Source organism: Coregonus lavaretus, assembly GCF_964263955.1.
Source record: "Coregonus lavaretus genome assembly, chromosome: 33".
Classification (NCBI taxonomy): Eukaryota; Metazoa; Chordata; class Actinopteri; order Salmoniformes; family Salmonidae; genus Coregonus; species Coregonus lavaretus.
In genome coordinates, this window is record NC_140020.1 from 3077584 (window position 1) to 3104710 (window position 27127).

At 43.4% G+C, this 27127-nt stretch overlaps 1 protein-coding gene across 1 annotated transcript in view; it reads right to left on the bottom strand.

The window, feature by feature from the left end:
• The window catches only part of LOC311108511 (serine/threonine-protein kinase MRCK beta-like), a 125076-nt gene that overhangs the window by 25936 nt on the left and 72013 nt on the right, over positions 1-27127 (bottom strand). The window contains 7 exon segments of the mRNA XM_084151147.1: positions 3584-3663; positions 7569-7666; positions 11401-11549; positions 16358-16463; positions 16633-16757; positions 16909-17014; positions 17592-17845. Coding sequence (XP_084007273.1) covers positions 3584-3663; positions 7569-7666; positions 11401-11549; positions 16358-16463; positions 16633-16757; positions 16909-17014; positions 17592-17845 — 918 coding nt within the window.

A 27127-nucleotide genomic window follows, 5' to 3' on the forward strand; every position in this document is an offset into this window, starting at 1 on the left:
TGCTTGGGGTCATTGTCCATTCGACCAAGCTTTAACTTCCTGACTGATGTCTTGAGATGTTGCTCCAATATATCCACATAATTTTCCTTTCTCATGATGCCATCTATTTTTTGTGAAGTGCACCAGTCCCTCCTGCAGCAAAGCACCCTCACAGCATGATGCTGCCACCCCCGTGCTTCACGGTTGGGATGGTGTTCTTCGGCTTGCAAGCTTCCCCTTTTTCCTCCAAACATAACGATGGTCATTATGGCCAAACAGTTCTATTTTTGTTTCATCAGACCAGAGGACATTTCTCCAAAAAGTATGATCTTTGTTCCCATGTGCAGTTGCAAACCATAGTCTGGCTTTTTTATGGCAGTTTTGGAGCAGTGGCTTCTTCCTTGCTGAGCGGCCTTCAGGTTATGTCGATTTAGGACTTGTTTTACTGTGGAGATAGATACTTTTGTACCCGTTTCCTCCAGCGTCTTCACAAGGTCCTTTGCTGTTGTTCTGGGATTTATTTGCACTTTTCGCACCAAAGTACGTTCATCTCAAGGAGACAGAACGCGTCTCCTTCCTGAGCGGTATGACGGCTGCGTCATGGTGTTTATACTTGCATACTATTGTTTGTACAGTTGAACGTGGTACCTTCAGGCGTTTGGAAATTGCTCCCAAGGATGAACCAGACTTGTGGAGGTCTACAATTTTTTTCCTGAGGCCTTGGCTGATTTCTTTTGGTTTTCCCATGATGTCAAGCAAAGAGGCACTGAGTTTGAAGGTAGGCCTTGAAATACATCCACAGGTACACCTCCAATTGACTCAAATTATGTCAATTAGCCTATCAGAAGCTTCTAAAGCCATGACATAATTTTCTGGAATTTTCCAAGCTGTTTAAAGGCACAGTCAACTTAGTTTATGTAAACTTTTGACCCACTGGAATTGTGATACAGTTAATTATAAGTGAAATAATCTGTCTGTAAACAATTGTTGGAAAAATGTATTTTGTCATGCACAAAGTAGATGTCCTAACCAACTTGCCAAAACTATAGTTTGTTAACAATACATTTTTGGAGTGGTTGAAAAACGAGTTTAAGTGTATGTAAACTTCCGACTTAGTATAGTATTTCACCATCATGAAGGCATACTCGGGACAGGTATCGAGCTGAAGTGGTTTTGTGAATAAAACAAAAATACAAAACAGGACACTTTTAACATGTCACAAACCTAATAGGAACAGTATACTGTGTTACACACAATTCATTTCATCATACAGTATTTTCATGGTCTACTAGACTGTGTTGTAAGAAACTTTCAGTGTACGGTCCACTTAAGAGTCTAACAATGAGTTAACAGATGACACATTGAAATTATAAACAATACTTACCATAAACATAATATTGTTATTTTAAATGTGATTATTTACATCAACTCAAATGTTATGTAGCCTACATCGAACACTTATAGCCTAACAATGTCACAGATAAGGTAAAAAAAAAATATATATATATATACAATTAAAATAAAAGATTGACAAAATAAGGAGAAATCATGGAGGTAATTTGGGATCCACGCTAATCATCTTTTAATTCAACTAAAATTACGGGAAGGTTCTATATCCTCCCACTCAATCACTGGCTAAAGACACACACACACTGAAAAAGGTCTTGCTCATCAATATTCTCATTGTGCCGTCTTAGGGTTAATTAGCTTTGGTTCTTCGTTAGTTATGGAGGCAGCTAACAAATATGCTAATGCTTAACAGGGTTTTGTGAGGTGACTGGTTATACCACTGAGGAATTCTGACGTTAGCAGTATTAGCAGTTAGAGGGCTGGTTAATGCTAACGTTGGGGATGCTAATGCGGAAGCACATTCTAGAGGAGCTGCTCGCGAACCTTTTAGCGCCCAACATAAGCTATGCAGGGGCTTAGGGGAAGGTTACCTACAGGAGGAGAGTGCCACCAGCTATGAAAAGGCCTACTTTAGCATAACTTTAATTCTTCTAGCTAAATTAGCATTAGCTACAAACTGTGCTAATCATAGTAATTTTATTCCACTGAACGTGTAGGAGCTAGCCTGTTCACAATAGTAACAATAGAAATACTAGGAAAAGTTTAAACTACAAGAGTATCATGCACAGTACCATAAGAGACAAGAAGCTTAAGTATTAGCCCATATTAGCATGCCAATGGATAACGGCTAATTGCTAAAAACAGGGCAACATACCTGGAGAAACCTCTATATTTTCTCCCAACCTTTTTGTATGCTGGCAGCACAACCCCCCTGTGTTAGAGGTTAACTGAGAAAATGGGGGAAGGAGCTCTGAGGAGACAACTTACTTCATCCCAAAATGCTAGCAGAGAGGACGCGGACGAGGACGAGACCGATTCCTTTTTTGGAAGGGTGACACACGAGAGGGACAAAAATAAATAAAAGCACAGGTTTTTCGGGGGTTTATGGGTGTTCTTTTGCAGAACAAGAACACAAGGGGGGCCAGAGTTGGCAAGGTCATTCAACAGGGTTTACTGCGAGCACATGCTTTGACCACCGCTTCCAATGGTTTATCCTGTGTCAATTTATGGCCCTGAGAAAATTGAGGGAACTAAGCCAAAATGGCCCCTTCAACACAAGCAGTTTCCTCTAAACCAACACTGAATCAGGTCTTCTGGGGCCTTTACGCTGACCTAGTGGCTTCAACGCTGACTAATCCCTATTTTTACAACCTTGAGGCAGCTGGGTGGTGAAAAAAAACCCAGGTTCACGGTGGCGTTGAGCAGCAAGTTCTTTCGACCACAAAGCCACGTGCACTCGTGGTGTTAAAAGTGAGAAGCAGTTAGCAGCTGAAAGACCAAACTATCTTCTCTCTCTCGTTAAAGTTCAGGTCACGGCAAGCTTTCTTGTCCCTCTACTCACTCCGGTTGTAGTTCCTTTGTGGCCTTGAGCCCTTCTCATAACTTTGGCCCATTAGCAGCAGATCCTGTCCAAACCGTGGTGGCTGCATCAGGTTACCGTGTGCTGATTGGTAAAATAACCCCGATTTATTCTGTGGGGTGGAGGGTCAGGAAGTATGATACTGCTTGCTTCCCCCCCTCCACACCTTTGAAGTTCTTTGGGGTGATGAGGTGATTGAGTACATCAGAGGGCATGGTGATATGAACTCCGGAGCTTGGCACTTTTGCATTTTGAACTGTGTTGGATGCCTGTGTGTACCTCAAATCAGGGTCTCTCTTTTTAAGGATTTCAGTGTGTGTGTGTGTATAAATGTGTGCATGTCTGTTTATAATTGTGTGACTATGCGAGTGTGACAACAGCACCAGCCAGCCAGCCAGCAAGCCAGCCAGTCTGTCTGTCTGTGCGTCTGTTTATGTCTGTGTGTAAGAGTCTGTATTCATTTAACCGCATGGGAGCCGTCTGCAAGGCCGTGTGCATTCTGACTCCTGTCTAGTAGGGTGCCCTGTGGGAAAATCCCCCACCCTCTGAAATATATGTATCAACTCCCACCTGCCTGTCACCACCGATACACACAGAGATGGCGAGACAGTGGCTGTTAAGGTTTGTTACGGACATGTGACGGGGGGACAGAAAGACGTGCAGAGAGACACTCACTCTGAACGTCAGGTCGTGGGCCAGGGGAGAGGTGTTGAAGTACTCGAAAATGGAGTCCTGGAAATCGGGCAGTTTCAGACCTGTGTTTAGAAGACAAGGACAGCCATTTATACTATTCTAAAAGAGGAATACTGTTCATATTAGTACAGTTGAAGGGAAACATGTAACTGACAATACTAGAGAATGAAGTTAAATGTTCTGTTTCTATGTGAGAGGTAATCATTAGTAGTTATGGATGAATGTGTATCTCCAATGATCAAATAAAACCAAACAAACGTTTCGTATCCGTACAACCAACACCAACTATACAACATTTGTATTAGGTAGAGAAACTAACAACCTATTTCTGTACGTTGACATTTGCCAGGGACAGTTGAGGGCAGGGATCATCAACCACATTCAGCCGTGGGCCAATTTTTTCTTGAGCAAATGGTCAGGGGGCCAGAATATAATTACAAATAATTTGTAGACCGCAAACTGACCACAAGAAGTCCAAACCGATACAGTTGAAGTCAGAAGTTTACATACACCTTAGCCAAATACATTTAAACTCAGTTTTTCTCAATTCCTGACATTTAATCCTAGTAAAACATTCCCTGTATGAGGTCAGTTAGGATCACCACTTTATTTTAAGAATGTGAAATGTCAGAACAATTGTAGAGAGAATGATTTATTTAAGCTTTTATTTATTTCATCACATTCCCAGTGTGTCAGAAGTTTGCATACTCTCAATTAGTATTTGGTAGCACTGCCTTTAAATTGTTTAACTTGGGTCAAATGTTTTGGGTAGCCTTCCACAAGCTTCCCACAATAAGCTGGGTGAATTTTGGCCCATTCCCCCTGACAGAGCTGTAACTGAGTCAGGTTTGTAGGCCTCCTTGCTCGCACACACTTTTTCAGTTATGCCCACACATTTTCTATAGGATTGAAGAGTGATGGCCACTCCAATACCTTGACTTTGTTGTCCTTAAGCCCTTTTGCCAAAACTTTGGAAGTATGCTTGGGGTCATTGTCCATTTGGAAGACCCATTTGCGACCAAGCTTTAACTTCCTAACTGATGTCTTGAGATGTTGCTTCAATATATCCACATAATTTTCCTTCCTCATGATGCCATCTATTTTGTGAAGTGCACCAGTCCCTCCTGCAGCAAAGCACCCCCACAGCATGATGCTGCCACTCCCATGCATCACGGTTGGGTTGGTGTTCTTCGGCTTGCAAGCTTCCCCCTTTTTCCTCCAAACATAATGATGGTCATTATGGCCAAACAGTTCTATTTTTGTTTCATCAGACCAGAGGACATTTCTCCAAAAAGTATGATCTTTGTCCCCATGTGCAGTTGCAAACTGTAGTCTGGCTTTTTTATGGCGGTTTTGGAGCAGTGGCTTCTTCCTTGCTGAGCGGCCTTTCAGGTTATGTCGATATAGGACTCGTTTTACTGTGGATATAGATACTTTTGTACCTGTTTCCTCCAGCATCTTCACAAGGTCCTTTGCTTTTGTTCTGGGATTTATTTGCACTTTTCGCACCAAAGTACGTTAATCTCTAGGAGACAGAACGCGTCTCCTTCCTGAGTGGTATGACGGCTGCGTGGTCCCATGGTGTTTATACTTAAGTACTATTGTTTGTACAGATTAACGTGGTACCTTCAGGCGTTTGGAAATTGCTCCCAAGGATGAACCAGAATTATTTTCCTGAGGTCTTGGCTGATTTCTTTTGATTTTCCCATGATGTCAAGCAAAGAGGCACTGAGTTTGAAGGTAGGCCTTGAAATACATCCACAGGTACACCTCCAATTGACTCAAATGATGTCAATTAGCCTATCAGAAGCTTATAAAGCCATGACATCATTTTCTGGAATTTTCCAAGCTGTTTAAAGGCACAAGTCAACTTAGTGTATGTAAACTTCTGACCGCTGGAATTGTGATACAGTGAATTATAAGTGAAATAATCTGTCTGTAAACAATTGTTGGAAAAATTATTTGTGTCATGCACAAAGTAGATGTCCTAACCGACTTGCCAGAGCTATAGTTTGTTAACAAGAAATTTGCGGAGTGGTTGAAAAACGAGTTTTAATGGCTCCAACCTAAGTGTATGTAAACTTCTGACTTCAACTGTATATCTGACTAAAACATAATAATTTCAAACCTGGCTTACATTTGTTTACATATATCTCTCTATTATGCGTGGGAATACTTTTAAAAATTACTTCGAGCTGATTAGCTGGTGATTTTACATGTCTTTTATGTGGAATAAAAATGATTATATATACACACTACCAGTCAAACGTTTGGACACAGCTACTCATTCAAGGGTTGTTTTTTATTTTTACTATTTTTTACATTGTAGAATAATAGTGAAGACATCAAAACTATGACATAACACATATGTAATCATGTAAGCAAAAAGTGTTAAACAAATCAAAATATATTTTATATTTGAGATTCTTCAAATGCCACCCTTTGCCTTGATGATAGCTTTGCACACTCTTGGCATTCTCTCAACCAGCTTCACCTGGAATGCTTTTACAACAGTCTTGAACGAGTTCCCACATATGCTGAGCACTTGTTGGCTGCTTTTCCTTCACTCTGCCGTCCGACACATCCCAAACCATCTCAGTTGGGTTGATGTCGGGGGATTGTGGAGGCCAGGTCATCTGATGCAGCACTCCATCACTCTCCTTCTTGGTAAAATAGCCCTTACACAGCCTGGAGGTGTGTTGGGTCATGGTCCTGTTGAAAAACAAATGATAGTCCCACTAAGCCCAAACCAGATGGGATGGCGTATCACTGCAGAATGCTGTGGTAGCCATGCTGGTTAAGTGTGCCTTGAATTCTAAATAAATCACAGACAGTGTCACAAGCAAAGCACCCCCACACCATAACACCTCCTCCTCCATGCTTTACGGTGGGAAATACACATGCGGAGATCATCCGTTCACCCACCCGCGTCTCACAAAGACACCGCGGTTGGAACCAAAAATGCCCAATTTGGATTACAGACCAAAGGACACATTTCCACCGGTCTAATGTCCATTGCTCGTGTTTCTTGGCCCAAGCAAGTCTCTTCTTCTTATTGGTCCTTTAGTTGTGGTTTCTTTGCAGCAATTCGACCATGAAGGCCTGATTCACACAGTCCCCTCTGAACAGTTGATGTTGAGATGTGTCTGTTACTTGAACTCTGTGAAGCATTTATTTGGGCTGCAATTTCTGAGGCTGGTAACTCTAATGAACTTATCCTCTGCAGCTGAGGTAACTCTGGGTCTTCCATTCCCGTGGCAGTCCAAATGAGAGCCAGTGTCATCATAGCGCTTGTTGGTTTTTGCGACTGCACTTGAAGAAACTTTTAAAGTTCTTGAAATTTTCCAGATTGACTGACCTTCATGTCTTAAAGTAATGATGGACTTTCGTTTCTCTTTGATTATTTGAGCTGTTCTTTCCATAATATGGAATTGGTCTTTTACCAAATAGGGCTGTCTTCTGTATACCACCCCTACCTTGTCACAACACAACTGATTGGCTCAAACGCATTAAGGAGGAAAGAAATTCCACAAATTAACTTTTAAAAAGGCACACCTGTTAATTGAAATGCATTCCAGGTGACTACCTCATGAAGCTGGTTGAGAGAATGCCATGAGTGTTCAAAGCTGTCATCAAGGCAAAGGGTAGCTATTTGAAGAATCTCAAATATAAAATGTATTTTGATTTGTTTAACACTTTTTTTGGTTACTACATGATGTGTTATTTCATAGTTTTGATGTCTTCACTATTATTCTACAATGTAGAAAAGAGTACAAATAAAGAAAAACCCTTGAATGAGTAGGTGTTCTAAAACTTTTGACCAGTAGTGTATATATATTTTTTGTTCAGAAAACTTTGGGGAGGGGGTTCAAATAAAATCATGCCGCGGGCCAAGTTTGGCTCGCGGGCCGCCAGTTGAGGATCCCTGGTTTAGGATAAAACCAGGGTTAAGGCATGGTCGGCCAACCTTTGTCCGAGCGGGAGCGGCTCTCCTCCAAGTCCTTCTTCATGATCTCCAGCTGCTCCGCCATCTCCCTGCTCCTGGACTCTGAATCCTTCAGTTTGCTGTGTGAGAGAGAGTGTGTGTCAAGGGGACAGAGGAGTGTGTGTCAAGGGGACAGAGAAAAAAAAGTAGGTTATGAGTCATCCTCCTCCTTCTTTCCCATTTGGAAGCTTTCACGTTTGACCCTTGAGAAGATAGATGTGTCTCCACATCACTTGGGTCAAATGCTAGGGACCAACCGTGTGGGGTGGTGAATGTGAATGCTTGTGTATAGGTAATGTGGGGTTAGGGTCAAGGTGTAGGTATGTGGGGTCTGGGTGTAGGTTTGTGGGGTTAGGGTCAGGGTGTAGGTATGTGGGGGTTAGGGTCAGGGTCTAGGTATGTGGGGGTTGGGGTCAGGGTCTAGGTATGTGGGGGTTGGGGTCAGGGTCTAGGTATGTGGGGGTTAGGGTCTAGGTATGTGGGGGTTAGGGTCAGGGTCTAGGAATGTGGGGTCAGGGTCTAGGTATGTGGGGTCAGGGTCTAGGTATGTTGGGTCAGGGTCTAGGAATGTGGGGTCAGGGTCTAGGTATGTGGGGTCAGGGTTTAGCTATGTGGGGTCGGGGTCTAGGTATGTGGGGTCAGGGTCTAGGTATGTGGGGTCAGGGTTTAGCTATGTGGGGTCGGGGTCTAGGTATGTGGGGTCAGGGTCTAGGTATGTAGGCCGTCATTGTCAATAAGAATTTGTTCTTAACTGACTTGCCTTGTTAAATAAAGGTTACATTAAAAAAATAAAAAAATAAACATGTGGGGTTAGGGACAGGGTTCAGTTTAAGGTATGTTGATTCTGTGTGTATAGTTGTATAGTGAAACGGTGTTCCTAATGTTTGGTGTACTGTGTGTATATACAGTGCCTTCAGAAGGTATTCATACCCCTTACATTTACATTTTAGTCATTTAGCAGACGCTCTTATCCAGAGCGACTTACAGTTAGTGAATACATTTTTTTTTTTATACTGGCCCCCAGTGGGAAACGAACCCACAACCCTGGCGTTGCAAACGCCATGCTCTATAACATGATGTAGCCACCATGCTTGAAAATATGGAGAGTGGTACTCAAACGATTACAAGCATACCCATAACATGATGCAGCCACCGTGTTTGAAAATATGGAGAGTGATTGTATTTGGTTGTATTTGCCCCAAACATAACACTTTGTATTTAGGACAAAAGGTGAATTGCTTTGCCACATTTTTTTTGCAGTATTACTTTAGTGACTTGTTGCAAAGAGGACACATGTTTTGGAATATTTTTATTCTGTACAGTGTTCCTTTTCACTCTGTCAATTAGGTTAGTATTGTCGAGTAACTACAACGGTGTTGATCCATCCTCAGTTTTCTCCTATCATAGCCATTAAACTCTGCAATTGTTTGCCGGAGCGGTTTCCTTGCTCTCCGGCAACGGAGTTAAGAAGGATGTCTGTATCTTTGTAGTGACTGGGTGTATTGATACACCATCCAAAGTGTAATGAATAACTTCACCATGCTCAAAGGGATATTCAATATCTTTTTTTTCGAGGCATTGGAAAACCTCCCTGGTCTTTGTGGTCGAATCATTGTTTGAAATTCACTGCTCGACTGAGGGAGGTACAGAGATGAGGGAGTCATTCAACAACCATGTTAAACACTATTATTGCACACAGAGTGAGTCCATGCAACTTATTCTGTGATTTGTTAAGCACATTTTTACTCCTGAACTTATTTAGGCTTGCCATAACAAAGGGGTTGAATACTTATTGACTCAAGACATTTCAGATTTTCATTTTTAATTGATTTGTAAGAATAAAAAAAAAAAACATCATTCCACTTTGAAATTGAGGTATTGTGTGTAGGCCAGTGACAAAATAATTGCAATTTAATCCATTTAAAATCAGACTAACACAACAAAATGTGGAAAAAGTTGAGGGGTGTGAATACTTTCTAAAGGCACTGTATATTATATATACACAGTGGATATAAAAAGTCTCCCCTGTTAAAATGACAGGTTTTGTGATGTAAAAGAATGAGATAAAGAGAAATCATGTCAGAACTTTTTCCACCTTTAATGTGACCTATAACGTGAACAATTCAATTGAAAAACAAACTGAAATCTTTGAGGAAAAAAAATAAAAAAAATAAAAAAAATAACTCACAATAACCTTAAACTAATACTTTGTTGAAGCACCTTTTGATTTTATTACAGCACTCAGTCTTTTTGGGTAGGAGTCTATTAGCATGGCACATCTTGACGTGGCAATATTTGCCCACTCTTCTTTGCAAAAGCGCTCCAAATCTGTCAGATTGTGAGGACATCTCCTGTGCACAGCCCTCTTCAGATCACCCCAGAGATATTCAATTGGATTCAGGTCTGGGCTCTGGCTGGGCCATTCCAAAACGTTAATCTTCTTCTGGTGAAGCCATGCTTTTGTGGATTTGGATGTGTGCTTTGGGTCGTTGCCGTGCTGAAAGGTGAACTTCCTCTTCATCTTCATCTTTCTAACGGACGCCTGAAGGTTTTGTGCCAAAATTCCCTGGTATTTGGAACTGTTCATAATTCCCTCCACCCTGACTAAGGCTCCGGTTCCAGCTGAAGAAAAACAGCCCCAAAGCATGATGCTGCCACCACCATGCTTTACTGTGGGTGAAGTGCAGTGTTGTTTTTGCGCCAAACATACCTTTTGGAATTATGGCCAAAAAGTTCAACCTTGGTTTCATCAGACCATAACACATTTTCCCACGTGCTTTTGGGGGACTTGATGTTTGTTTTTGCAAACTTCAGCCGGGCTTGGATGTTTTTATTTGTAAGAAAAGGCTTCCGTCTTGCCACCCTACCCCATAGCCCATTCATATGAAGAATACGGGAGATTGTTGTCACATGTAGCACACAGCCAGTACTTGCCAGAAATTCCTGCAGTTCCTTTAATGTTGCTGTAGGCCTCTTGGAAGCCTCCCTGAACAGTTTTCTTCTCAGCTTTTTATAAATTTTGGAGGGACGTCCAGTTCTTGGTAATGTCTCTGTTGTGCCATATTTTCTCCACTTGATGATGACTGTCTTCACTGTGCTCCATGGTATATGTAATGCTTTGGAAATTATTTTGTACCCTTCTCCTGACTGATATCTTTCAACAACGAGATCCCTCTGATGCTTTGGAAGCTCTCTGCGGAACATGGCTTTTGCTCTGAGATGCAACTAAGAAAATGGCAGGCAAATCCTACTAGAACAGCTGAACTTTATTTGTGATTAATCAGAGTCACTTTAAATGATGGCAGGTGTGTAACGACTTCTATTTAACATGAGTTTGAATGTGATTGGTTATTTCTGAACACAGCCACATCCCCAGTTATAAGAGGCTGTGCACACTTATGCAACCAGGTTATTGGAAGGTTTTTCATTTTTCCCCCCCTCGAAGATTTCAGTTTGTTTTTCAATTGAATTGTTCACATTATAGGTCACATTAACAGTGGAAAAAGTTCTGACAGGATTTATCTTTGTCTCATTCTTTTACATCACAAAAACCTGGCATTTTAACAGGGGTGTGTAGACTTTTTATATCCACTGTATATACACATACTGCGCTGTGGTTCAAATACCGGTATCCACCGTCCCTACTGTACTCCCACTTACCCGTCTTCCCCTCTGTTTCCAACTGTCTAAACGAAGTGTACAACGTAAAAAAAATATTGTACAATGTAAAAAAAATAGTTAAAAAAATTATTTTAAAGAATGGTGAAATGTTCTGACCCGGGGGGGGGTCACGGTTGGGGTTGCAGGGGCTGACCTTTCAAAGGAGATGTTGGAGGCCTTGACCTTGCGGAGCTCCTCCTGGACCAGCTGCTTGGCCCGTATCTCGGCGTCCAGGGCCGACTGCAGCTCCAAACGGGCCGACATGTCCAGCTTCTGGCTGCGACGCACCTTCCACAGGGGGTCCTGGGGACGAGAGCGGGATTATTTTATTGTATTCAGGGTGGGGGGGCAGGGATTGACGTGATAACATTAACCAGTGGCCAATTATTGGGTGTGGTCGATTTAAATCGCTCTGAACATGGGGTGTAAACTGTGCTGGCAAAACCAGGAATGGGGTTTGGATTCCTCGATGGGCCACAAATGGGTTAACTGATTCCTGTTAAGAGGTGAGTGGCAACTGGCCGATATGGTTAGTTCCAGTGTGTGTTGAATCTGCTTTTGTAAAAAAGCTAACTGAACATGCCCTCAAGGAAATGGCTGTCCAATCATGTCAGCTAAACCTCAAACACAACCATATCGTCCCGACTCAAATACAATTCAGCAGGTGCAAAAAATATTTGAGATTTCATCCAACTCCACACACGCGATGGATGTATTTTATCGAGCGAATGAGGGAGCCAATGACAAATCGACTTTTCAGGAAGCTGGGATGACATTCCGCGGATGCTGGCGGATCGCGTGACATCACGGCCCAACGGGACAGGAAATGAGGCATCATATCCTCTAACACAGCCCCACTCACTACGCCCCCCCCCCCATACCTAATACCTACTCCCCCTGACTGAAATATCCAGCCAGTCTCGTATGTTACAGGAGAGAGAGTGAGAGAAAAGAGAGAGTGAGAAAGAGCAAGCAAGCAAGCGAGAGAAATGCGAGAGCGAGGGAAGAGAGAGCGAGGGAAGAGAGCGAGGGAAGAGAGAGCGAGGGAAGAGAGAGCGAGGGAAGAGAGAGCGAGAGAAGAGAGAGCGAGGGAAGAGAGAGCGAGGGAAGAGAGAGCGAGGGAAGAGAGAGCGAGGGAAGAGAGAGCGAGGGAAGAGAGAGGGAGGGAAGAGAGAGCGAGGGAAGAGAGAGGGAGGGAAGAGAGAGCGAGGGAAGAGAGAGCGAGGGAAGAGAGAGGGAGGGAAGAGAGAGGGAGGGAAGAGAGAGGGAGGGAAGAGAGAGCGAGAGAGAAACGAGAGAGGGGATCCATAGTGCTCTTGTACAGCACAAATGTGGAGCTCTTTGTACTCTTAAGGAGCTCCCTAGCCCCAATCCTAAACTTAACCATTAGGGTGATGGAAGAATATCTGAATATCTATCAGTAGTTAGGGGCAACTTCTACTTACCCCCTCCCCTGAAATGTATTACTAGGTTCTTGGTTCTTGTAAGCAAATGGGAAGCATCTTATAGTATCAGTCTCGTCTGAAACACATGTGGCCCCCTCAAACTCCTCAGATAATTTTCACTCCGAATCCAATTTTGCTTTCTAGGTCTCTGAATGCTTCAAAGCAGTGCCAGTATATTTAAATAGTCACTATCTGGGGACGTCAAACCCACTTTCAAACGGGCCTAAAATATCATGTTAGAATTCAGATCACGCTGGCTATTCCAGGTCATTTTTTCTCAAGAAAATCAAAATCACCAAATCGGTATAAACTGGGCCATATGAGTGACAGACTGACGACTCTATCGGCATGACAGCAGTCCTCTGCCCCGCCTATGGCGGAGCGTCACATCCGCAGGCTGGCTTTGATTGACGGACGCACTCACCCTCTTGTCCCCCACAGCCGAGGGAAAGGGCTTCAGGGGAGGAGTGGCCACTCCTGAGCCTTGCTGGGGGCGGCAGGTTAAAACAGAAGAGCACTCAACTCATGGCACTAAACACACACTTCACCAGAGTACACCAAAACAGCTTTGCGAAGGAAGCAAATGATTGGCAACCAAAATATTTTTCTACAATTTCTCCATCATTGGGGAGTTCAATGCTTTCCCTGCTACTTACCCCCTTTTGTTGCTTGCTTGAGCCATCTAGTACTATGTATGGAATAGGGTACTATTTGGGACAAAGCCATTGGTCAAACGTACTGAACTATGTATAGAATAGGGTACCATTTGGGACAAAGCCATTGGTCAAACGTACTGAACTATGTATAGAATAGGGTACTATTTGAGACAAATACAATGTTACCCCACTCTCAGCAACAACAGCGGGCATAGCCTTTCTCTGCCTGGTGAGCATTATGCTTCCAAAAGTACCCAGACAGACACCAGGAGCTAATATCATTAAGCTAACGCTACTATTGCTAAGTCTGCCGTAAATAGCCCTGTCTAATGGGAATGGATGGAGGGGAGATGACAGGTGTGCCAACGCTACTGCTAACGCTAGCTAAATAGCCCTGCCTAATGAGAATGGATGGAGGGGAGATGACAGGTGTGCCAGCTAGCTAGCTAAGGGAGCGGAGGGAACTGCACTCAAGGTCATATTTGATGTAATATTCCTCTCCCCGTAACGAGGTTAGGGCTGAAAATAAGAGGAAGATGGACTCCCTACACACACAGAAGGAACTATAGAGTTACAGTGAGGGAAAAATGTATTTGATCCCCTGCTGATTTTGTACGTTTGCCCACTGACAAAGACATGATCAGTCTATAATTTTAATGGTAGGTTTATTTGAACAGTGAGAGACAGAATAACAACAAAAAAATCCAGAAAAAATGCATGTAAAAAATGTTATAAATTGATTTGCATTTTAAAATGAGGGAAATAAGTATTTGACCCCTTTGCAAAACATGACTTAGTACTTGGTGGCAAAACCCTTGTTGGCAATCAGAGGTCAGACGTTTCTTGTAGTTGGCCACCAGGTTTGCACACATCTCAGGAGGGATTTTGTCCCACATCTTCTCCAAGTCAATAAGGTTTCGAGGCTGACGTTTGGCAACTCGAACCTTCAGCTCCCTCCACAGATTTTCTATGGGATTAAGGTCTGGAGACTGGCTAGGCCACTCCAGGACCTTAATGTGCTGCTTCTTGAGCCGCTCCTTTGTTGCCTTGGCCATGTGTTTTGGGTCATTGTCATGCTGGAATACCCATCCACGACCCATTTTCAATGCCCTGGCTGAGGGAAGGAGGTTCTCACCCAAGATTTTACAGTACATGGCCCTGTCCATCGTCCCTTTGATGCGGTGAAGTTGTCCTGTCCCCTTAGCAGAAAACCCCCCCAAAGCATAATGTTTCCACCTCCATGTTTGACAGTGGGGATGGTGTTCTTGGGGTCATAGGCAGCATTCCTCCTCCAAACACGGCGAGTTGAATTGATGCCAAAGAGCTCCATTTTGGTCTCATCTGACCACAACACTTTCACCCAGTTCTCCTCTGAATCATTCAGATGTTCACTGGCAAACTTCAGACGGCCCCTGTATATGTGCTTTCTTGAGCAGGGGGACCTTGCGGGCGCTGCAGGATTTCAGTCCTTCACGGCGTAGTGTGTTACCAATTGTTTTCTTGGTGACTATGGTCCCAGCTGCCTTGAGATCATTGACAAGATCCTCCCGTGTAGTTCTGGGCTGATTCCTCACCGTTCTCATGATCATTGCAAATCCACGAGGTGAGATCTTGCATGGAGCCCCAGGCCGAGGGAGATTTACAGTTCTTAGCTGCTACACTGGAAGCGTAACTTTTTGCCGGCGTGGGCAAAGCGCAATCCACTTCATCAAGTGTTCTTGGGCGCTCAGCCGAAGTTACATGTCCAGTGTAGCAGACCTGTTTGGCTGATTCGCTTTTGAGCAAAGTCCATGAATGGGACTCCATTTTCATAACTTGGTCTAGTTATTATATAATTATATGATACTGCACCACAGCAGTAATGAAATGAGTAGACTGGGTGCTGCCTCTACACAGCTTGTGGGGCATAGCCTATGTACAGCTGCTGTCCCCTCAAGTCAGGCACTCGACCTGGATCGCTTCAATATACATCCAGCTGCACTGTGTCAGCGGAGTGTGTGCAATGTAAGCCGGGATAAAAGCAATGTGTTAAGAAGGGGAATATTAGAATTACCACAACAAGGGAAGCACCGTCTGACCTCAGGAGGCTGAAGAAATTTGGCTTGGCACCTAAAACCCTCACAAACTTTTACAGATGCACAATTGAGAGCATCCTGTCGGGCTGTATCACCACCTGGTACGGCAACTGCACCGCCCGCAACCGCAGGGCTCTCCAGAGGGTGGTGCGGTCTGCCGAACGCATTATCGGGGGCAAACTACCCGCCCTCCAAGACACATACAGCACCCGATGACACAGGAAGGCCAAAAAATCCAAAAATATCATCAAGGACTTCAACCACCCAAGCCACTGCCTGTTCACCCCGCTATCATCCAGAAGGCGAGGTCAGTACAGGTGCATCAAAGCTGGGACCGAGAGAATGAAAAACAGCTTCTATCTCAAGGCCATCAGACTGTTAAATAGCCATCACTAGCACATTAGAGGCTGCTGCTGCCTATTGAAATCACTGGCCACTTTAAGAAATGGAACACTAGTCACTTTAATAATGTTTACATATCTTGCGCTACTCATCTCATATGTATATACTGCATTCTATTCTATAATATTATTCTGTATCTTAGTCCATGCTGCTCGGTCATTGCTTGTCCATATATGTACATTTTCTTAAATTCCATTCCTTACTAGTTTTGTGTGTATTAGGTATATGTTGTGAAATTGTTAGATATTACTTGTTAGATATTACTGCACTGTCGGAGCTAGAAGCACAAGCATTTCGCTACACCCGCTATTAACGTCTGCTAAACACGTGTATGTGACAAATAACATCTGATTTGATTTGAAGTACTGAAATTCCCCTGCGCTCAGACCTGGGGGCCTAATTTGACAGTTGGAATCCCTTGATACTAACACATACACACCTCGGAGGGGATGGGTTTGCGTGTGTTTGTGGGATTAGTATACGTTTAAGTGTGTGTGTGTGTGTGTGTGTGTGTGTGTGTGTATGTATCTTACCAGGGGTCGGGGGCCCAGGCTGGAGCTGCGGAGTGACTCCAGCTCCTCGGTCATCTTGGAGGCCAGGGCCTGCAGGTAGCCGCGGGCGTCCTTCTCGTCGCTCACCCTACGGGGTCACACACACACACACACAACAGTTTAGGAAAAGGTTTCTGAAGCATCTATACAGACCTTACACAGCTCATATTCATTAGGGCACACCACGGGAAAGGAAAACGAGCTATCCCATTGGACAAGGCCTCCGGCCCTGTATAGCTAGCTGCCTTTGCACTGACCACTGGATGATCTCAGCGATCTGGGCCTCCCAGTGAGCCACGCTCTCCTTCTTAGAGGCCAAGTCCTGCAGCTCGTCCTCCAGCTGGCGGTTCTGAGCGGTCAGCTTGTCCACAAACGTACACAGCTGAGAGAGAGAGAGAGAGAGAGAGAGAGAGAGAGAGAGAGAGAGAGAGAGAGAGAGAGAGAGAGTGTCATAGGGAGGGGGGAAAGAGAGAGAGAGATTGATTAAGAGTCCATTCGCACCACCCATCTTTCTACCTATGTGTAGTCCTTACCCTGTCAGTCTCTGCGGTCAGCTTGCGGTTGTCCTCGGTCAGCATGCTGCGCTCACGCTCGTACTTGTCCTTTAGAGCGCCCACTGCCTCGTCCATCTCGGTTTGTCTGCACACACACACACACACACACACACACACACACACACACACACAAATAATGAGATCTCAAGTAAACAAGTTCAAACAATAACACGGGCACCCCGCCACCTTTTTGGGTAAACAGCTTAAGGATGGGGCAGGAGAAAGGTAGCCACTCTTTAATTCATAGACGGTTCATGGATGAGAGGACTGACCATCCATGAGATGAAAATGAGTTTTAACCAATGGAGTAAAACCAGCTTTATTTTGGGTTCTGATGGGGAACGATAGTTGAACTAAAGCTCATGAGGCATTTATAAGTTATATTCTTCAATAATCAAATTGGTATTCATCATTAATTCTAAAGTCCAAAAATGGATGTAGCAATCGCAGATTTCCAGTTTAATGTAGAAATGTAAAGGTTTGGACAATTTTCTCAAGAAAAGCTTGCCCTAACCTTAAAGAGATACTCATACCTGACCCCATACCTCAAGTCTTCTAATATTAGGTAGCTACTGCATTTTTACTTTAGCCACATAGTGGATACTAGCCTAACCCACCTCTCAATCTCGGCAAAGCCTAAACCTGTCCTATCCCAAACCCACCTCTCTCTCTTGGCTTTCTCCAGCTTGTCCTTGAGCATGAGCAGCTCCTTGTGGAGGGAGAGCTGCTGACCCTCAGAGTCGTGGAGCTCCTTCCGGAGGCCCTTGAGCTCGCTGGTGTGGGAGGCCTCGCGACGCACCAGCTCCTCCTCGTAGAACAGTACCTTCTTGTCCAGCTCCGACTTCACCTTGGACAGCTCCTGCTGCAGCTCTGGGCTGCTGCCTCCGGCCCCACGACCGCTGCCCTGCTGCTTCACCTGGGGAAGACAGAGACTTTTCTTTCTATCGCTTTTTTTTTTAAATCACGAGAGTTCGAATGGCCTCAAATTGAAAATAAACTGAAAACTTGCAACATGAAAGAGAAGGTGAGAGAGAAATGACTAACTTGAAAACGAGACGAGGAGGGAGCGGGGAGAGAAATAAATAAACAATGTACATAACATTTAGCCCCAAAAGTAAAAATAAATAAATATATACAGTATATTATTATTATACGTAAACAGTTAACTAACCCTGATGCAGAGGAAAGCGGTATAGAATAACAGGAGTACATCACAGGGGAGAGGAGACTGAAGTGTAACGCAAGTCAAATAATGTTGAATACTTATCGTTACTAGTGAGATTCCAATCATATATTATTTAACTAGGCAAGTCAGTTAAGAACAAATTCTTATTTACAATGACGGCCTACACCGGCCAAACCCGGACGACGCTGGGCCAATTGTGCGCCGCCCTATGGGACTCCCAATCACGGCCGGTTGTGATACAGCCTGGAATCGAACCAGGGGGTCTGTAGTGACGCCTCAAGCACTGAGATGCAGTGCCTTAGACCGCTGAGATGCAGTGCCTTAGACCGCTGCACCACTCGGGAGCATATTGTGATAGGTTTAAAAGTTGACAGCTATTACAAATGAGTTGTCAGAAGCTGCATGACGAGCAGTTTATTTTGTGCCAATCAAAACTCAATATTCTTAGTCCCTCTCATTTTACATTTTTACGTTTTAGTCATTTAGCAGACGCTCTTATCCAGAGCAAATTTACAGTTAGTGAGTGCATACATTATTATAATGTTTTCATACTGGCCCCCCGTGGGAATCGAACCCACAACCCTGGCATTGCAAACGCCATGCTCTACCAACTGAGCTACATCCCTGCCGGCCATTCCCTCCCCTCCCCTGGACGGCGCTGTGCCAATTGTGCGCCACCCCATGGGTCTCCTGGTCACGGCCGGCTACGACAGAGCCTGGATTCAAATCAGGATCTCTAGTGGCACAGCCTTAGACATTTTTACATTTTACGTCATTTAGCAGACGCTCTTATCCAGAGCGACTTAGCGCATACATTATTCTTTTTTTATTTTCATACTGGCCCCCCGTGGGAATCGAACCCACAACCCTGGCGTTGCAAACGCCATGCTCTACCAACTGAGCTACCTCCCTGCCGGCCATTCCCTCCCCTACCCTGGACGACGCTGGGCCAATTGTGCGCCGCGCCCCATTGGTCTCCCGGTTGCGGCCGGCTACTGCAGAGCCTGGATTCGAACCAGGATCTCTAGTGGCACAGCTAGCACTGCGATGCAGTGCCTTAGACCACTGTGCCACTCGTTCTGCAGGAGCTAGAATGCAAAGTGAAGAGCTACCGCCATTCTATGGAAGAAAAACGAAGTTTCAAATCGTCGTGAGGAGTTGTATAAAACTGAACTAAAAAGAGAAAACTGGATATTAACACTCACTTATCTATCCGAAAGAGCTGTGAAGGGTTTGAGGGAAAGATTGACGCCAGGATTTGGTGAGCTTTCATAAGGAGAACGATTAGGCTAGCTAAGCTATTGCTAGCATTTTGTGCGTGTTCACACTGAACCAAGCATCCGCACAAGCCGTTAACATTTAGGCTAGCTAAGCTATCGATCAATTGAAATAGCAAACGTTAGTGATCATGCTAATCATGCATGGCAAACTATTTTAGTTTTCATATTTTTTATAAAATGTGATCAGCTATTATCAAAAATCCATTTTGGTACACAGTTATGTTTTAGATTACTTTACAAGAAATGATGTACAGGTGTAAGCACTAGTACTTTGCATTGGCCAGGCTAGTGTATTGTTTAGTTCATGTGAGCCTGGTGCTGTAGTTAAAGTGTAAAGCATTTTGACTAAGTTTTATTTTCTTATTCCTGTAAGAGATTAAAGCTGAGAGCTATATTAATGTTTATATGAAAGGTATTCATGGTATATATATTGTGTGATCCTGTTTGTAAAAACAGGTCTTTTTTTTTTTGTATGGATTCAGTTCCACCAAGGATGGCGAGCCGCCCGAACCCAGGACATCCGTAAGAAGATTTGCATGCAAAGATGTATTTTTCCTTTTCCTTGGAGGACACTGAATTTGCACTGCCATACAACAGGGTGTGGTAGGATTCTTTGTTGCAAGACATCATAGCACCATACCTTGCAGTGGGACTGTCATAAGCACATACCACATTTAAACACCGTACAGTGTTTATTGATATGCACACTCACTCACATTTAATTCCATCTCATAGTGGTTTATAAGTCAGTATTTGTGAATTGGGCTGTGTTTTTCTGTGGATTCATGTGTATTGTACTTGTATTGAACATTGAAAGCTGAGATACCCTCAGATTAAAATAGAGTTGGGTGCACCCTAGTAAACTATAGGTGGGATATATGGCCGATATCTGAGTCTATTGTACTGTTGATGTATTGAATTCATACTGAGCTCATTGTACACCTTTCACATATCAATATTTACTCAAGGTGATTCTTTTTTGTACTCATTTTTATTTACAAAATACAAGCCGGCATTATTTTCCTAAATTATTCATTGTACGCCGATGATTCATGTTTTCTTTTAAATCCACAACTTGAATCCCTCCACAGCCTCATAGAGGATCTAGATACATGTTCTAACCTCTCTGGATTACAACCAAATTATGATAAATGTACTAGATTACGTATTGGATCACTAAAAATACAACTTTTACATTTCCGTGTAGTTTACCAATAAAATGGTCTGATGGTGATGTGTATATACTCGGAATACATATCCCAAAAGAAATAAATGATCTCACTCCAAAAATGTTTAATAGAAAGTTAGCAAAAATAGATAAGATCTTGCTACCATGGAAAGGTAAATACCTGTCTATTTGTGGAAAAACCACCCTGTATCCCAGTGTACCTATTTGCTTATGGTCTTGCCTACGCATAGCAAACATTTGTTTAAATTACATGAGAAAACAATATTCCATTTTATTTGGAACGGCAAGCCAGACAAATTTAAACGGGCCTATTTATATAATGAATATGAATTTGGAGGACAGAAATTATTAAATATTAAAGCATTAGACATAACACTAAAAGCTTCAGTCATACAAAAATTATACTTAAATCCGAACCGGTTCTCTAGCAAATTAGTAAGATTGTCTCACCCCATGTTCAAGAATGGCCTTTTTCCCTTTATTCAAATTACAACCTCTCACTTTCAGTTATTTGAAAAGGAAATAATCTCCCAAATATCACTATTTCTAAAACAACCCATAGAAAGTTGGTTGCAATTTCAATTTAATCCTCCAGAAACGACAGAACAAATAATGCAACAAATACTGTGGTTAAACTCAAATATACTAATTGATAAAAAAAACATTTTTTGATTTAAAAAAATGATATTATAGGTAGGACTGGTGGAGTTATGTCGCACATGCGGCTAACAAAAACATATGGAAATGTCAGCTCTACCCAAAATTACAACCAAATAATTGCAGCATTACCGCAAAAATGGAAGAGGAAAGTGGAAGGGGGAAAAAGTAAGGAACTTGTCTGTCGGCCCTGCATTAAAGACCATAATTGGTTAAAGAAAATTGTGATAAATAAAAAAGTACACCAGTTTCATTTAAGGACCAAAGGATTGACAGCCGTCCCATATAGATTGCAAAATAGTTGGGAAGAGATTTTTGACGTACCGATTTCATGGCAAATTGTTTATGAACTGATACGCAAAACAACACCGGATTCAAAAATTAGAATCTTTCAATTTAAATTATTATATAAAATTCTTGCTACCAATAGAATGTTATTTATATGGGGGATACAATCTAACCAGCTCTGCAGATTTTGCTGCGAAGAGATAGAATCATGAGATCATTTGTTTTGGTACTGCCCATTTGTAGCTTGTTTTTGGTCACAGGTCCAGGAATGGCTGAAGGATTGAAATACAGTGGTGAGAACAAGTATTTGATACAATGCCGATTTTGCAGGTTTTCCTACTTACAAAGCATGTAGAGGTCTGTAATTTTTATCATAGGTACACTTCAACTGTGAGAGACGGATTCTAAAACAAAAATCCAGAAAATCACATTGTATGATTTTTAAGTCATTAATTTGCATTTTATTGCGTGACATAAGTATTTGATCACCTACCAACCAGTAAGAATTCCGGCTCTCACAGACCTGTTAGTTTTTCTTTAAGAAGCCCTCCTATTCTCCACTCATTACCTGTGTTAACTGCACCTGTTTGAACTTGTTACCTGTATAAAAGACACCTGTCCACACACTCAATCAAACAGACTCCAACCTCTCCACAATGGCCAAGACCAGAGAGCTGTGTAAGGACGTCAGGGATACAATTGTAGACCTGCACAAGGCTGGGATGGGCTACAGGACAAATGGCAAGCAGCTTGGTGAGAAGGCAACAACTGTTGGCGCAATTATTAGAAAATGGAAGAAGTTAAAGATGACGGTCAATCACCCTCGGTCTGGGGCTCCATGCAAGATCTCACCTCGTGGGGCATCAATGATCATGAGGAAGGTGAGGGATCAGCCCAGAACTACACGGCAGGACCTGGTCAATGACCTGAAGAGAGCTGGGACCACAGTCTCAAAGAAAACCATTAGTAACACACTACGCCGTCATGGATTAAAATCCTGCAGCGCACGCAAGGTCCCCCTGCTCAAGCCAGCGCATGTCCAGGCCCGTCTGAAGTTTGCCAATGACCATCTGGATGATCCAGAGGAGGAATGGGAGAAGGTCATGTGGTCTGATGAGACAAAAATAGAGCTTTTTGGTCTAAACTCCACTCGCCGTGTTCGGAGGAAGAAGAAGGATGAGTACAACCCCAAGAACACCATCCCAACCGTGAAGCATGGAGGTAGAAACATCATTCTTTGGGGATGCTTTTCTGCAAAGGGGACAGGACGACTGCCCCGTATTGAGGGGAGGATGGATGGGGCCATGTATCGCGAGATCTTGGCCAATAACCTCCTTCCCTCAGTAAGAGCATTGAAGATGGGTCGTGCCTGGGTCTTCCAGCATGACAACGACCCGAAACACACAGCCAGGGCAACTAAGGAGTGGCTCCGTAAGAAGCATCTCAAGGTCCTGGAGTGTCCTAGCCAGTCTCCAGACCTGAAACCAATAGAAAATCTTTGGAGGGAGCTGAAAGTCCGTATTGCCCAGCGACAGCCCCGAAACCTGAAGGATCTGGAGAAGGTCTGTATGGAGGAGTGGGCCAAAATCCCTGCTGCAGTGTGTGCAAACCTGGTCAAGACCTACAGGAAATGTATGATCTCTGTAATTGCAAACAAAGGTTTCTGTACCAAATATTAAGTTCTGCTTTTCTGATGTATCAAATACTTATGTCATGCAATAAAATGCAAATTAATTACTTAAAAATCATACAATGTGATTTTCTGGATTTTTGTTTTAGATTCCATCTATCACAGTTGAAGTGTACCTATGATAACAATTACAGACCTCTACATGCTTTGTAAATAGGAAAACCTGCAAAAACGGCAGTGTATCAAATACTTGTTCTCCCCACTGTACTAGTAGAGGTGGGTGGAAATATACTAGTAGAGGAGGAGGAGATATACTAGTAGAGGAGGGTGGAGATATACTAGTAGAGGAGGGTGGAGATATACTAGTAGAGGAGGAGGAGATATACTAGTAGAGGAGGAGGAGATATACTAGTAGAGGAGGGTGGAGATATACTAGTAGAGGAGGAGGAGGAGATATACTAATAGAGGAGGAGATATACTAGTAGAGGAGGAGGAGATATACTAGTAGAGGAGGAGGAGATATACTAGTAGAGGAGGGTGGAGATATACTAGTAGAGGAGGGTGGAGATATACTAGTAGAGGAGGGTGGAGATATACTAGTAGAGGAGGGTGGAGATATACTAGTAGAGGAGGGTGGAGATATACTAGTAGAGGAGGGTGGAGATATACTAGTAGAGGAGGGTGGAGATATACTAGTAGAGGAGGAGGAGATATACTAGTAGAGGAGGGTGGAGATATACTAGTAGAGGAGGAGGAGATATACTAGTAGAGGAGGAGGAGATATACTAGTAGAGGAGGGTGGAGATATACTAGTAGAGGAGGGTGGAGAGAGGAATGGGGAGGGTGGAGATATACTAGTAGAGGAGGGTGGAGATATACTAGTAGAGGAGGAGGAGATATACTAGTAGAGAAAGAGGAGATATACTAGTAGAGGAGGAGGATATATACTAATAGAGAAGGGTGGAGATATACTAGTAGAGGAGGAGGAGATATAATAGTAGAGGAGGGTGGAGAGAGGAATGGGGAGGGTGGATATATACTAGTAGAGGAGGGTGGAGATATACTAGTAGAGGAGGGTGGAGATATACTAGTAGAGGAGGTTGGAGATATACTAGTAGAGGAGGAGGAGATATACTAGTAGAGGAGGGTGGAGATATACTAGTAGAGGAGGGTGGAGATATACTAGTAGAGGAGGAGGAGATATACTAGTAGAGGAGGAGGAGATATACTAGTAGAGGAGGAGGAGATATACTAGTAGAGGAGGAGGAGATATACTAGTAGAGGAGGGTGGATATATACTAGTAGAGGAGGAGGAGATATACTAGTAGAGGAGGGTGGATATATACTAGTAGAGGAGGGTGGATATATACTAGTAGAGGAGGGTGGATATACTAGTAGAGGAGGAGGAGATATACTAGTAGAGGAGGGTGGATATACTAGTAGAGGAGGAGGAGATATACTAGTAGAGGAGGGTGGAGATATACTAGTAGAGGAGGGTGGATATATACTAGTAGAGGAGGGTGGATATATACTAGTAGAGGAGGAGGAGATATACTAGTAGAGGAGGAGGAGATATACTAGTAGAGGAGGAGGAGATATACTAGTAGAGGAGGAGGAGATATACTAGTAGAGGAGGGTGGATATATACTAGTAGAGGAGGGTGGAGATATACTAGTAGAGGAGGAGGAGATATACTAGTAGAGGAGGAGGAGATATACTAGTAGAGGAGGGTGGAGAGAGGAACGGGGAGGGTGGAGATATACTAGTAGAGGAGGAGGATATATACTAGTAGAGGAGGAGGAGATATACTAGTAGAGGAGGAGGATATATACTAGTAGAGGAGGGTGGAGATATACTAGTAGAGGAGGAGGAGATATACTAGTAGAGGAGGGTGGAGATATACTAGTAGAGGAGGAGATATACTAGTAGAGGAGGGTGGAGATATACTAGTAGAGGAGGAGGAGATATACTAGTATAGGAGGGTAGAGATATACTAGTAGAGGAGGAGGAGATATACTATTAGAGGAGGGTGGAGATATACTAGTAGAGGAGGAGGAGATATACTAGTAGAGGAGGGTGGATATATACTCGTAGAGGAGGAGGAGATATACTAGTAGAGGAGGGTGGATATATACTAGTAGAGGAGGAGGAGATATATTAGTAGAGGAGGAGGAGGAGATATACTAGTAGAGGAGGGTGGAGAGAGGAATAGGGAGGGTGGAGATATACTAGTAGAGGAGGAGGAGATATACTAGTAGAGGAGGGTGGAGATATACTAGTAGAGGAGGAGGAGATATACTAGTAGAGGAGGGTGGAGATATACTAGTAGAGGAGGAGGAGATATACTAGTAGAGGAGGGTGGATATATACTCGTAGAGGAGGAGGAGATATACTAGTAGAGGAGGGTGGATATATACTAGTAGAGGAGGAGGAGATATACTAGTAGAGGAGGAGATATACTAGTAGAGGAGGAGGAGATATACTAGTAGAGGAGGGTGGATATATACTAGTAGAGGAGGGTGGAGATATACTAGTAGAGGAGGAGGAGATATACTAGTAGAGGAGGAGGAGATATACTAGTAGAGGAGGGTGGAGATATACTAGTAGAGGAGGGTGGAGATATACTAGTAGAGGAGGGTGGAGATATACTAGTAGAGGAGGGTGGAGATATACTAGTAGAGGAGGGTGGAGATATACTAGTAGAGGAGGGTGGAGATATACTAGTAGAGGAGGGTGGAGATATACTAGTAGAGGAGGGTGGAGATATACTAGTAGAGGAGGAGGAGATATACTAGTAGAGGAGGGTGGAGATATACTAGTAGAGCAGGAGGAGATATACTAGTAGAGGAGGAGATATACTAGTAGAGGAGGGTGGAGATATACTAGTAGAGGAGGAGGAGATATACTAGTAGAGGAGGAGGAGATATACTAGTAGAGGAGGGTGGAGATATACTAGTAGAGGAGGGTGGAGATATACTAGTAGAGGAGGGTGGAGATATACTAGTAGAGGAGGGTGGAGAGAGGAATGGGGAGGGTGGAGATATACTAGTAGAGGAGGGTGGAGATATACTAGTAGAGGAGGGTGGAGATATACTAGTAGAGGAGGGTGGAGATATACTAGTAGAGGAGGGTGGAGATATACTAGTAGAGGAGGAGGAGATATACTAGTAGAGGAGGGTGGAGATATACTAGTAGAGCAGGAGGAGATATACTAGTAGAGGAGGAGATATACTAGTAGAGGAGGGTGGAGATATACTAGTAGAGGAGGAGGAGATATACTAGTAGAGGAGGAGGAGATATACTAGTAGAGGAGGGTGGAGATATACTAGTAGAGGAGGGTGGAGATATACTAGTAGAGGAGGGTGGAGATATACTAGTAGAGGAGGAGGAGATATACTAGTAGAGGAGGGTGGAGAGAGGAATGGGGAGGGTGGAGATATACTAGTAGAGGAGGGTGGAGATATACTAGTAGAGGAGGGTGGAGATATACTAGTAGAGGAGGAGGAGATATACTAGTAGAGAAAGAGGAGATATACTAGTAGAGGAGGAGGAGATATACTAATAGAGAAGGGTGGAGATATACTAGTAGAGGAGGGTGGAGATATACTAGTAGAGGAGGGTGGAGATATACTAGTAGAGGAGGAGGAGATATACTAGTAGAGGAGGAGGAGATATACTAGTAGAGGAGGAGGAGATATACTAGTAGAGGAGGGTGGATATATACTAGTAGAGGAGGAGGAGATATACTAGTAGAGGAGGAGGAGATATACTAGTAGAGGAGGAGGAGATATACTAGTAGAGGAGGGTGGATATACTAGTAGAGGAGGAGGAGATATACTAGTAGAGGAGGGTGGAGATATACTAGTAGAGGAGGAGGAGATATACTAGTAGAGGAGGAGGAGATATACTAGTAGAGGAGGAGGAGATATACTAGTAGAGGAGGGTGGATATATACTAGTAGAGGAGGA